Source organism: Bombina bombina, chromosome 7, assembly GCF_027579735.1.
Source record: "Bombina bombina isolate aBomBom1 chromosome 7, aBomBom1.pri, whole genome shotgun sequence".
Taxonomy (NCBI): Eukaryota; Metazoa; Chordata; class Amphibia; order Anura; family Bombinatoridae; genus Bombina; species Bombina bombina.
The window spans coordinates 589,867,725-589,880,809 of NC_069505.1; the positions used below are offsets into that span (position 1 = coordinate 589,867,725).

Sequence of the window (13,085 nt, forward strand, 5' to 3'; positions counted from 1 at the left end):
CAATACTACTCCGGCGCAACAAATTGCGCTAGAGCAGGGCATGTCAATCAATCCGGACTAGCGAGTGTCTGGGTGATTTTTCTCGCCACTTCTTAAGTCGTGAAGAGGAAAAAGAAGCGGTTCCTGCTTCTTATATATGTGGCAGCCAGATCACTTATGCACCTGCTCCACATAGCCCAAAAAGCTGCAAATTAATTAAGCCCACAATATGTAAATCATGTGATAACCATGCGTATTTGTCAGCCTGGAATACAAAATGTAATTAACTAATGTAATGTAAGCTGTGCTGATAGTATATAAATTAGTAGTTGGTAGTGTGAGTCTTTTATTTGAAACTGGGGGGGGACAACATAGGAAGTTTATAATTAACCAGTCTGCAAGCAATATGCCTTCAATGAAATTTAAGGTCAGCAGCAAATGTGTTAAACGTCTTACTGCCGGTTACATGAAATGTCTATGTCCACCTAGTACTAAAAGGTCTGTTGTGCAGTAAATGATAAAATCATGAAGTGTAAATCAAGAACCTGCAGCTCCGCTCAGTCAATTGCTCAGATCACAGCATCAGACAGTCCAGTTCAACCCTGCTGCCCTTTGTCAGACACCCACATGAGAACTCAAATAAGACTCCTGGCAGAGCAGCCCCTTTGTGACAGACGAATATTAGACCCCTACCTCTGCAGCCCCTCTGTCAGCTACCCAAATAAGATCTCAAGATTAGACCCCCCAGGTCCTGCAACCCCTCTGTCAGACATGACATCAAATAACACCCCTCACTCTATAGTCTTCTATTAACTCCGTACAAACCTTAAACTGGAACACCAAGGCCATTCAACCCTTATACTGACATAAGATGAGACCCCTAGCCCTGCAGCCCCTTGGTCAGCCACATGTCATATCAGACCCATGGTCCTGCAGCCCCTCGTCAACCACATACTCAGATCACATCAAAACCCTGGTCCTACTGCCCCTCTATAAGCTACATACTCACATCAGACCCCTGGCCCTGCAGCCTCTCTGTCAGCCACAAATGTCACATTGGACCCCTCCCTGCCATGCAGCCCCTCTGTCAGCCACATACTCATGTCCCATCAGACCCCAGCCCTGCAGTCAGTCAAATATTCAGATCACATCAGATCCTTAGCTCTGCAGCCCCTCTGTCACCCACATACTCACAACAAATCAGATCCTTAGCTCTGCAGCCCATCACTCACATACCCATAGCCCTGCAGCCCCTCTGTCACCTACATCAGACATCTAGCACTGCTGCCCCTGTCATCCACATGCTCACATCAGATCAGACCCCTGGCCTTGCAGTCTATATGAGCCACATACCCACATCAGATGAGGCCCCTCGCCCTATAGCCCCTTTGTCAGCCACATAGCCAGTTAAAATCAAACTCCTCTAATACCACTAAGTGCTGTTTCCCCACACAGGGTGCTAACCTGTCATTATGGGAGAGGGGCAACCAGACCAAAAGTGGTGTAAAGTGGTACACAGGGGCGTAGCATCAAATGGGACCAGCCCACCCCTCCCCAGATAAATCTGTAGCTCAATGACAGACTCTGGGTCGATCAAGCAAGTTCTCAGGTCTGACAAGAAAAGAAAACAAGACAAACATACAGACACATGAGGATTTGTTCTCACTGCTCTCTCTTTACGTGTGGGATTAGGATGCTAGAAGTGTTTACGCTGAAACACAAAGAAATCACTATTAATAGAGATTTTCATATTTAAATTGGAATCCTCAATCATTTCAATGCATCTATGCTCTTCCTAACAAATTTAAAATTGAGCCACATTTAACATTGAGCTTAGGGCGGCTGGATCCTTTCTAGGCCTTGCAGCCGTAAAATACAAATCAGACTTTAATGTCTTATTATATATAGTGTGTATGTATAATATAGAGCGTGCACTTTTAAAAATGAACTTTGTTCTCTTGATACCTTTGTTGAAAATTAGGTAGGCACAGGAGAACTATATGGCAAGAATAACAATGTTATATTTGCAAGAATGCCATGTAGTGTATACCATGAGAAATAAGCTAATTGTATAATAGTATTACAAATAAACTATTGTGCACTTTATATCCCTTTAACCCCTGCAAAGGAATTAGCCAGGCAGTAATGCACTGCAGGAGCCTAAAAGGCCACATATGGTGAGCAATTGACAAAAAACATGTGTGTAGTTATCGATCGATAGCTAGCTCACACTAGTACATTGCTGCTCCTTCAACAAAGGATACCAAGAGAATGAAGCGAAATGAATAATTAAGTAAATTGTAAAATTGAATGTTCTGTCTAAATCATGAAATAAAAATTGTGAGGTTAATGTCCCTTTAATCTTTTGAGTACAGTATTTAACAGCTGTTAAATGGAACTCTATAAGCAAGTCATTCAGTATGACGTACAATCATTTTATCCTGCTAGAAACATACTCCTTCCCTTCAACCCCCATCTTCCTTCCTTGACCATTACGCCTATGTTATCTTCCTTAGCCCAAGCCCTCCCTTCCTCATTCTTGTAATATTAATTCCTATAATCCAACATACATTTTATATATAAAATACCTATATCATATAAAAAAATTGCATGCTCTAATTCATAGCAGGATCTAATCGTGAGACTGTCGACCCTACACTACTGTGCGTTTAACCCCCCAACCCGGGTTAAACACATAGTAGAAGTGCCGCTCAGGACCCGCTGAGCACTGCTGCTCCTGAGTGGGGAAAAACACAGCTGATGTCTGAATCAGCTACGTTTTCTGCTCTGGAGCACCAGTGCACAACTGGTCCAGAGCAGCACTTCTGTGTTTAACCGCTATGCAGGGATTAAAAAAAATAAATAAACAAACACACACATACATAGTGTACAGTCAATAGGCTTAAAATGATATGCTCTAAGGAATTAGAACACGTAATTTTGCTAGTATTATGCTCTATTTTAAAATAAAAACAGGTATTGATACTTAGTAAACTTACACTGTAAGTTGCAGCACATCATTTGCTTTTGATTATTATTTTAAAAGGGACAGTCAAGTTAAAAAACAAAAAAACAAAACAAAAAAAAAAAAAAAAAAACTCATGATTTAAATAGGGCATGTCATTTTAAACAACTTCCCAATTTACTTTTAACACCAATTTTGCTTTGTTCTCTTGTTATTCTTAGTTGAAAGCTAAACCTAGGAGGTTCATATGCTAATTTCTTAGACCTTGAAGACCGTCTCTAAGCTGAATGCATATTGACCACTAGAGGGCATTAGTTCATGTGTTTTATATAGATAACATTGAGCTCATGCACGTGAAGTGACCTAGGAGTGAGCACTGATTGGCTAAAATGCAAGCTTGTCAAAAGAACTGAAATAAGGGGGCAGTCAGCAGAAGCTCTTAGATACAAGGTAATCACAGAGGTAAAAATGTGTATTATTATAACTGTTGGTTGTGCAAAACTGAGGAATGTGTAATAAAGGGATTATCTTTCTTTTTAAACAACAAAAAAAAAACACAAAATATATTATATATATATATATATATATTATACATTATACATATTATATACATACACACACACTTCATTATAAAAATTGCTTCAGTTGCATCTATATAGGGGACAGTCTACTCCAAAATGTGTATTGTTTAAAAAGACAGATAATCCTTTTATTACCCATTTCCCAGTTTTGCATAACCAACACAGCTATATAAATATACTTTTTACCTTTGTGATTACCTTGTTTCAGTTCTTTTGACAGACTTGCATTTAAGCTAATCAGTTCTGACTCATAAATAACTCCATGGGAGTCAGCAAAATGTTATCTAATAATGCACACATGAACTAGCAGTGTCTTGCTGTTAAAAGACATCAAAATGCCCATAAATAAGAGGCGGCCTGCAGGGGCTGAGAAACAGGCAGACATTTAGATATTTAAAAGGTTATAAAGTATATTAATATAACGATGTTGGTTGTGCAAAGCTGGGGAATGGGTATTATCTATATTTTTAAACAATAACAATTTTGTAGTAGACTGCCCCTTTAAAATTCAGACAGGGGTGTTGTTATATAGACATATGTAATACATAGTCACAAATAACATTTTAGGAACTGTAGATCCTATGATTTGTGAGAAATGGAGCAGGGGAAAGTTTTCCCTATGGCTAATTTAATGCTACAGATTCCCCCTTTAAAATAATGTAAAGTACGCAATTGACCCATCTTCTACTCAACCCTTAGAAAAACAAATGATAGAAATTGGTCATTAAAAAGCAAAACCTGATAAAAAATTGCAAAGAGATGATTATGCTTTGCAAAAAATAAAATCAATTCTTCATATTATTGTCCCCTAAAAATATTCTAATTTTACTTGTGCATGTTTAAATAAACATAGCTGTCAGCAAGAGGAGGTATCTGTATTTTTTTTAATGTATTATTCATATATAATCTATGACCAATGAACACAAAATTTTATAATTTTTTTGTTATATTTTTATAACATTGATGCTTGTTTAAGAACATATTGCTGGATTATTTACTAAATGGTGAGCCAGTCTGATCCATCCTTTCCTAACTGTATTTAAAGGGACAGTCAAGTATAAATTAAACTTTCATTATTCAGATAGGACGTTTAATTTTAATTGACTTTCCAATTTACTTTTATCATCAAATTAGCTTTTTTTTTATTGGTATTCTTAGTTTAAACTAAACCTAGGTAGCCTCATATGCTAATTTCTAAGCCTTTGAGGGCTGCCTCTTATCACATGCTTTTTAAATCTGTTTTCAACACAAAGAGACAGAAAGTACACGTGGGCCATATAGATAACACTGTGTTCAGGCACAGGGGTTATTTAAGATTTAGCACAAAACAATGCTAACTGCAAGACAATAGATAATAAACAGTCACAGTCATGTGATCAGGGGGCTGGAAGAAGGTTCCTAGATACATGGTAATCACAGAGGTAAAAAGTGCATTAATAGAACTGTGTTGGTTATGCAGAACTGGGGAATGGGTAATAAAGGGATTATCTATCTTTTAAAACAATAACAATTCTATGGTTGACTGTCCCTTTAATTAAATGTCTCTGTTCCCTTTCACCCCTGCTCCCTCCCCCCACATCAAGAAAGACCCGGGTGACTCCAGAAAAGTTGGTGTAATCATTACCTAAAATACTCCAGGCACTGTTGACAGATTAAATAATTTTATACATAGAACATTCTTTTTCATCCTCTACAGAAAACCTTTTCTTACATAAACCACACACACAAAAAAATGTTTTGCATACAACTTTGCATTTTCATGCATCAGCAGATTAAACACCAGTCAAACAAAAAAAAAAAAAAAACCCAACCTTACCCCCCCCCCCCAAACTAGTCAATTTAACAAGGTGAAACATTTTGATTCATTCTCAAAGCAGTCAGAATATATATATATATATACACATATACACACACATTTTATTATTTATTTCTCCAAAATGATAGCCATTTCAATAAAATTAACCTGACTCATTTTGAAATTGAAAACACACTAAGCCCTAAAAAATAATTTGTAATGTATAACTGGTGTTCACAAATTTTACTCAGTAGCCAGAAAACACAACTTATGGAAATTAGACAAATGTGTTTGAATATAAATCTATGTAGAATAAAGCACAAGCTAAGTCAAAAATAATTTTAGGCAATTGATGGAAGTCAAACCCTAATAGAAGGAAGGGAGTTGCTGAAACATGAAAATAGATGTTAAACTGATGGGTTTTACAGAATTACTCCCAAGGGCTGCACAAGTTGCACCAACATTTTCAAAAGGGCCTCAGCAGTACATGATTGGCTATTGGTAGATACATGCGTATATTGCTGGTTCATGCATGGAAGTTTAATTTAATATTTCACCCTTTTGCATTTACCCTTAAAAGGGACATTATATACTTTAAGATGGTAATATAAAATGATAACATATATATATATATATATATATATATATATATATATATATATATATATATACACACACACACACATCTTCTGCAATATACTTTCATTATTAATTTTGTCCCCTTTTCCTGTAATTCCATTCTGACAATTGTGTACTTTTCAGTCCCTGTTGGAAATCAAAGTACAGAACACATATTCCACACAGCCATTGGCTGCACACTCTAGTAACCTATTTATAACTGTCCCTAATTGGCCACAGCAGAGAAGGTAACCTAAGTTACAACATGGCAGCTCCCATTGTTTTATAGACACTAAAACGTTACACTTATTTTGTCAATAAACAGCTAATGAAACTTTATAAAAACACATCTACATGTTCTTCTCAGACTAATCTTTTCTTTGAATGCATCATTCTATGTAGCAATTATTTAGTGTTGAATGTCCCTTTAATAAATATATATATATATATATATATATATATATATATTTTTTTTTTTTTTATACCTTTCATTAAACATGGTCTACCTTAACAGAGAAGTATCCATTATGTGTAATCAAGTATATTAATGGGATAAAAGGTAGTCAGAAATAAGCACACAAGTCTCTGCTTGTACTAGAAAATCCTCTTTCAATAATATTTTTTCTTCCATGCATTATAACATTATGTTAGAAAACCCCCAAAGGAACTGTATCATTCATTGTTAGTACAAAACAAATTTTCAAGCTAAAAATGTAATATTATTATTAATAATCTAAATTCATTATTTGAATACTTTTTGAAGAATGATATAAAACAATGCATATTAAATACAACATAAGAAATATAAACTATAAGCATGTCAGCAGTTGAGACTAGTGGATCTATTTTACAATTCCACCTGCAGGTGAGGTCACACATCCAAAATAGTTTTTTAATATATAAGCAGTTATATAAATATATATAAACACACAATGTATACATAACTATATGGTGCACAATGCAAACATAAAACAATGTTACAAATTACACAATAAGTTGACAAAAACAAATGAATAACTATATATTTGTCTGATTGAATCTTACCTTTACAAATAGCTCCACTTGAGTCTGATCATCTGCCATGTTTTGCCCAAAATGAGTGATTTTCTACCACAAAAAAAAAGTTTTATTTTTTTTCGTTTTGTCCCCAAATTAGTAAAGTTAAGAATTTTTCGAAATAAAAGATTGAACTGAGAAGCTGTGGTTTGCTGTCTCAGAGAGTGAGGGTGGGGTGGGAAGTGACTATGGGAGGGAGGTTCTGAATCACAGACAGGAAGAGACGGCCCAGAGATGGGTGGGGAGAGAGAGAGACAGCTAGGATTGGAGAGTAGGGATAGACTGGAGGGGTGTGCCTGTACTGTAGAGACAGTTTAGATCTGGTTAAATTGAGAGGCTGGGAGTGGCAGAGAGAGAGAGAAAGCTAAGGAGAGTGGCATTAGAAAGTGACTTAATTTAGATGGCAGCAATAAGTGACAGCAGATTTTAAAAGATGTGAGAGAGGCAGGTGGGACACAGTTGTACAGCCAAACCAGGTGACAGCAAGAGACAGCTGAGAGTAGGAAGGAAAGAGACAGCTAAGAGTAGGAAGGAAAGAGACAGCAGAGAGAGTAGGAAAGAGACAGCAGAGAGAGTAGGAAAGAGACAGCAGAGAGAGTAGGAAGGAGACAGCAGAGAGAGTGGAATGAGACAGCAGAGAGAGTAGTAAAGAGAGAGAGAGTTGGAATTAGACAGCAGAGAGAATAGGAAGTAAAGAGACAGCAGAGAATGTAGCAGAGAGAGACCAGAGCAAGTAGGAATGAGACAGCAGAGAGAGTACAAAGGAAAGAGAAAGCAGAGATAGTAGGAAGGAAAGAGACCGCAGAGAGTAGGAATGAGACAGCAAAGAGATTAGGAAGGAATGAGACAGCAAAGAGAGTAGGAATGAGACAGCAGGAAGGAGACAGCAGAGAGAAGAAAAGAAACAGCAGAAAGAGTAAGAAGGAAAGAGACAGCAGAGAGAGTAGGAAGGAAAGAGACAGCAGAGAGAGTAGCAAAGAGACAGCAGAGATAGAAATGAAAGAGATAGCAGAGAGAGTAGGAAGGAAAGAGACAGCAGAGAGAGTAGGAAGGAAAGAGACAGCAGAGAGAGAAGTTATGAGACAGCAGAGAGAGTAGGAATGAGACAGCAGAGAGAGTAGGAATGAGACAGCAGAGAGAGTAGGAATGAGACAGCAGAGAGAGTAGGAAAGAGAAAGCAGAGAGAATGAGACAACAGAGAGAGTAGGAAGGAAAGAGACAGCAGAGAGAGTAGGAAAGAGACAGCAGAGAGAGTAGGAAAAAGACAGCAGAGAGAGTAGGAAGGAAAGAGACAACAGAGAGAGTAGGAAAGAGACAACAGATTGAGTAGGAAAGAGACAACAGATTGAGTAGGAAAGAGACAGCAGAGAGAGTAGGAAGGAAAGAGACAACAGAGAGAGTAGGAAGGAGACAGCAGAGAGAGTAGGAAAGAGACAGCAGAGAGAGTAGGAAGGAAGGAGACAGCAGAGAGAGTTGGAAGGAAAGAGACAACAGAGAGAGTAGGAAGGAAAGAGACAGCAGAGAGTAGTAAGGAAAGAGACAGCAGAGAGTTAATAGGCAGGAGAAACTGAGTGATACAGCACAAAGCATGAGAACAGGAAGAGGGGAGATTCAGTAGTTGTATCTGATAGAAGACTATGACCACAATTCACTAAAAACCTTCACTATTGTCTATGTAGTTTATTCAGTAGAAACCTTCACCATTTTCTATATAGTTTTTTCAGTAGAAACCTTCACCATTTTCTATATAGTTTATTCAGTAGAAACCTTCACCATTTTCTATATAGTTTATTCAGTAGAAACCTTCACCATTTTCTATATAGTTTATTCAGTAGAAACCTTCACCATTTCCTATAGTTTATTCAGTAGAAACCTTCACCATTTCCTATAGTTTATTCAGTAGAAACCTTCACCATTTTCTGTATAGTTTATTCAGTAGAAACCTTCACCATTTTCTATATAGTTTATTCAGTAGAAACTGTAGAACTGAGTTAGTTTGCCTGAATTAGCTGCCTGGTATAACATAGGGAGAGGTGAAGATGCAGAATATGGTTAGAGGTATGGGATGTAGGAAAGAGAAAAAGCAGCAGGCACAAGATACAGCAGAGGTTCTCAAGCACAAGGATACACCGAGAAATCAGATCAGAGGCAGCAAAGACTTGACAGAAAGGGAGCAGGTATCAGAAATTAGCAGGGTGTATATGTAAAAGGACAGTACATATTTTGTAATTACAGGGCTTTTTTTTTTCTTTTCTATAGAATAATAGACTACTGAGGGCTAGAGCAATAGACTACTGGGGCTAGAGCAATAGACTACTGGGGGCTAGAGCAATAGACTACTGGGGCTAGAGCAATAGACTACTGGGGGCTAGAGCAATAGACTACTGGGGCTAGAGCAATAGACTACTGGGGGCTAGAGCAATAGACTACTGGGGGCTAGAGCAATAGACTACTGGGGGCTAGAGCAATAGACTACTGGGGGCTAGAGCAATAGACTACTGGGGGCTAGAGCAATAGACTACTGGGGGCTAGAGCAATAGACTACTGGGGGCTAGAGCAATAGACTACTGGGGGCTAGAGCAATAGACTACTGGGGGCTAGAGCAATAGACTACTGAGGGCTAGAGCAATAGACTACTGGGGGCTAGAGCAATAGACTACTGAGGGCTAGAGCAATAGACTACTGGGGGCTAGAGCAATAGACTACTGGGGGCTAGATCAATAGACTACTGGGGGCTAGAGCAATAGACTACTGGGGGCTAGAGCAATAGACTACTGAGGGCTAGAGCAATAGACTACTGGGGGCTAGAGCAATAGACTACTGGGGGCTAGAGCAATAGACTACTGGGGGCTAGAGCAATAGACTACTGGGGGCTAGAGCAATAGACTACTGAGGGCTAGAGCAATAGACTACTGGGGGCTAGAGCAATAGACTACTGGGGGCTAGTGCAATAGACTACTGGGGGCTAGAGCAATAGACTACTGGGGGCTAGAGCAATAGACTACTGGGGGCTAGATCAATAGACTACTGGGGGCTAGATCAATAGACTACTGGGGGCTAGAGCAATAGACTACTGGGGGCTAGAGCAATAGACTACTGAGGGCTAGAGCAATAGACTACTGGGGGCTAGAGCAATAGACTACTGAGGGCTAGAGCAATAGACTACTGAGGGCTAGAGCAATAGACTACTGGGGGCTAGAGCAATAGACTACTGGGGGCTAGAGCAATAGACTACTGGGGGCTAGATCAATAGACTACTGGGGGCTAGATCAATAGACTACTGGGGGCTAGAGCAATAGACTACTGGGGGCTAGAGCAATAGACTACTGAGGGCTAGAGCAATAGACTACTGGGGGCTAGAGCAATAGACTACTGGGGGCTAGAGCAATAGACTACTGGGGGCTAGAGCAATAGACTACTGAGGGCTAGAGCAATAGACTACTGGGGGCTAGAGCAATAGACTACTGGGGGCTAGAGCAATAGACTACTGAGGGCTAGAGCAATAGACTACTGGGGGCTAGAGCAATAGACTACTGGGGGCTAGAGCAATAGACTACTGGGGGCTAGAGCAATAGACTACTGAGGGCTAGAGCAATAGACTACTGGGGGCTAGAGCAATAGACTACTGGGGGCTAGATCAATAGACTACTGGGGGCTAGAGCAATAGACTACTGGGGGCTAGAGCAATAGACTACTGGGGGCTAGAGCAATAGACTACTGGGGGCTAGAGCAATAGACTACTGGGGGCTAGAGCAATAGACTACTGGGGGCTAGAGCAATAGACTACTGGGGGCTAGATCAATAGACTATTGGGGGCTAGAGCAATAGACTACTGGTGGCTAGAGCAATAGATTACTGGGGGCAAGAGCAATAGACTACTGGGGGCTAGAGCAATAGACTACTGGGGGCTAGAGCAATAGACTACTGGGGGCTAGAGCAATAGACTACTGGGGGCTAGAGCAATAGACTACTGGGGGCTAGAGCAATAGACTACTGGGGGCTAGAGCAATAGACTACTGGGGCTAAAGCAATAGACTACTGGGGGCTAGATCAATAGACTACTGGGGGCTAGAACAATAGACTACTGGGGGCTAGAGCAATAGATTACTGGGGGCAAGAGCAATAGACTACTGGTGGCTAGAGCAATAGATTACTGGGGGCAAGAGCAATAGATTACTGGGGGCTAGAGCAATAGACTACTGGGGCTAGAGCAATAGACTACTGGGGGCTAGAGCAATAGACTACTGGGGGCTAGAGCAATAGACTACTGAGGGCTAGAGCAATAGACTACTGGGGGCTAGAGCAATAGACTACTGGGGCTAAAGCAATAGACTACTGGGGGCTAGAGCAATAGACTACTGGGGGCTAGAGCAATAGACTACTGGGGGCTAGAGCAATAGACTACTGGGGGCTAGAGCAATAGACTACTGGGGGCTAGAGCAATAGACTACTGGGGGCTAGAGCAATAGACTACTGGGGGCTAGAGCAATAGACTACTGAGGGCTAGAGCAATAGACTACTGGGGGCTAGAGCAATAGACTACTGGGGGCTAGAGCAATAGACTACTGGGGGCTAGAGCAATAGACTACTGGGGGCTAAAGCAATAGACTACTGGGGGCTAGAGCAATAGACTACTGGGGGCTAGTGCAATAGACTACTGGGGGCTAGAGCAATAGACTACTGGGGGCTAGTGCAATAGACTACTGGGGGCTAGTGCAATAGACTACTGGGGGCTAGAGCAATAGACTACTGGGGGCTAGAGCAATAGACTACTGGGGGCTAGTGCAATAGACTACTGGGGGCTAGTGCAATAGACTACTGGGGGCTAGTGCAATAGACTACTGGGGGCTAGAGCAATAGACTACTGGGGGCTAGAGCAATAGACTACTGGGGGCTAGTGCAATAGACTACTGGGGGCTAGTGCAATAGACTACTGGGGGCTAGAGCAATAGACTACTGGGGGCTAGAGCAATAGACTACTGAGGGCTAGAGCAATAGACTACTGAGGGCTAGAGCAATAGACTACTGGGGCTAGAGCAATAGACTACTGGGGGCTAGAGCAATAGACTACTGGGGGCTAGAGCAATAGACTACTGGGGGCTAGAGCAATAGACTACTGGGGGCTAGCTGATCACTTCTGGTCAGCCAGTCACAAGAGACAAATGTGTGCAGGCACCAATCAGCAGCTATGTCCCACTAGTGTAGGATATGTGCATATTATTTTTCAACAACGGATACCAAGAGAACAAAGCAAATTTGAAAATAGAAGTGAATTTAAAAGTGTCTTAATATTGTATGCTATTTCTGAATCATGCAAGTTTAATTTTGACGTTCCTATCCCTTTAAATACTCCTATAAGTTTTTTTTTGTTTTTTTTTATGGGGGGTGGAATCTAATTAGTTCTGACTTCCATATTATATGGTAAATCACTTGAAAGTGATGCAGCATATCTCTAAAAAGCTGCCAAGAAAATATCACATGAGCATCTCTATGTAAAAAGGGAAGTTGTTTGACATCAAAATGTCTTCACCTCACAAGAGTACAAAAAGAGCTGCCAATCCGCTTCATTAGTGCACTTTGCTTCACTGTGATTTTTGCCAGATGCACTGTCCTAGAACAAGCATCCTGATTGGCTGTTTAAAGTGTTTTAGAATGGGGTGTGGCTACTGAGGAAATTTTGAGGTAAAACAACTTCCTTTTTTACAAAGAGATGTTCATGTGATATTTTTTGTAGCCAGCTTTTTGCAGATATGCTGCATCACTGTCAAGTGACACAATATTTGAGTACCATGTCCTTTAAAGGGACAGTCTGCTACAGAATTGTTATTGTTTAAAAATATAGATAATCCCTTTGTTACTCGCTCCCCATATTTTCATAATCAACACAGTTATATTAATACACTTTTTACCTCTGTAATTACCTTGTATCTAAGCCTCTGCAGACTGCTCCTTATCTCAGTTATATTAATACACTTTTTACCTCTGTAATTACCTTGTATCTAAGCCTCTGCAGACTGCTCCTTATCTCAGCTATATTAATATACTTTTTACCTCTGTAATTACCTTGTATCTAAGCCTCTGCAGACTGCGC

General features: G+C 40.1%; 1 protein-coding gene across 1 annotated transcript in view; it reads right to left on the minus strand.

Moving 5' to 3' along the window:
• Nucleotides 1-7,200, minus strand: part of CLIC1 (chloride intracellular channel 1) — an 84,253-nt gene extending 77,053 nt beyond the window's left edge. The window contains exon 1 of the mRNA XM_053722083.1: nt 6,983-7,200. Coding sequence (XP_053578058.1) covers nt 6,983-7,021 — 39 coding nt within the window. The 5' untranslated portion in view covers nt 7,022-7,200. The remainder of the gene's footprint in view (nt 1-6,982) is intronic.
• Between the last annotated feature and the right edge of the window lie 5,885 nt (nt 7,201-13,085).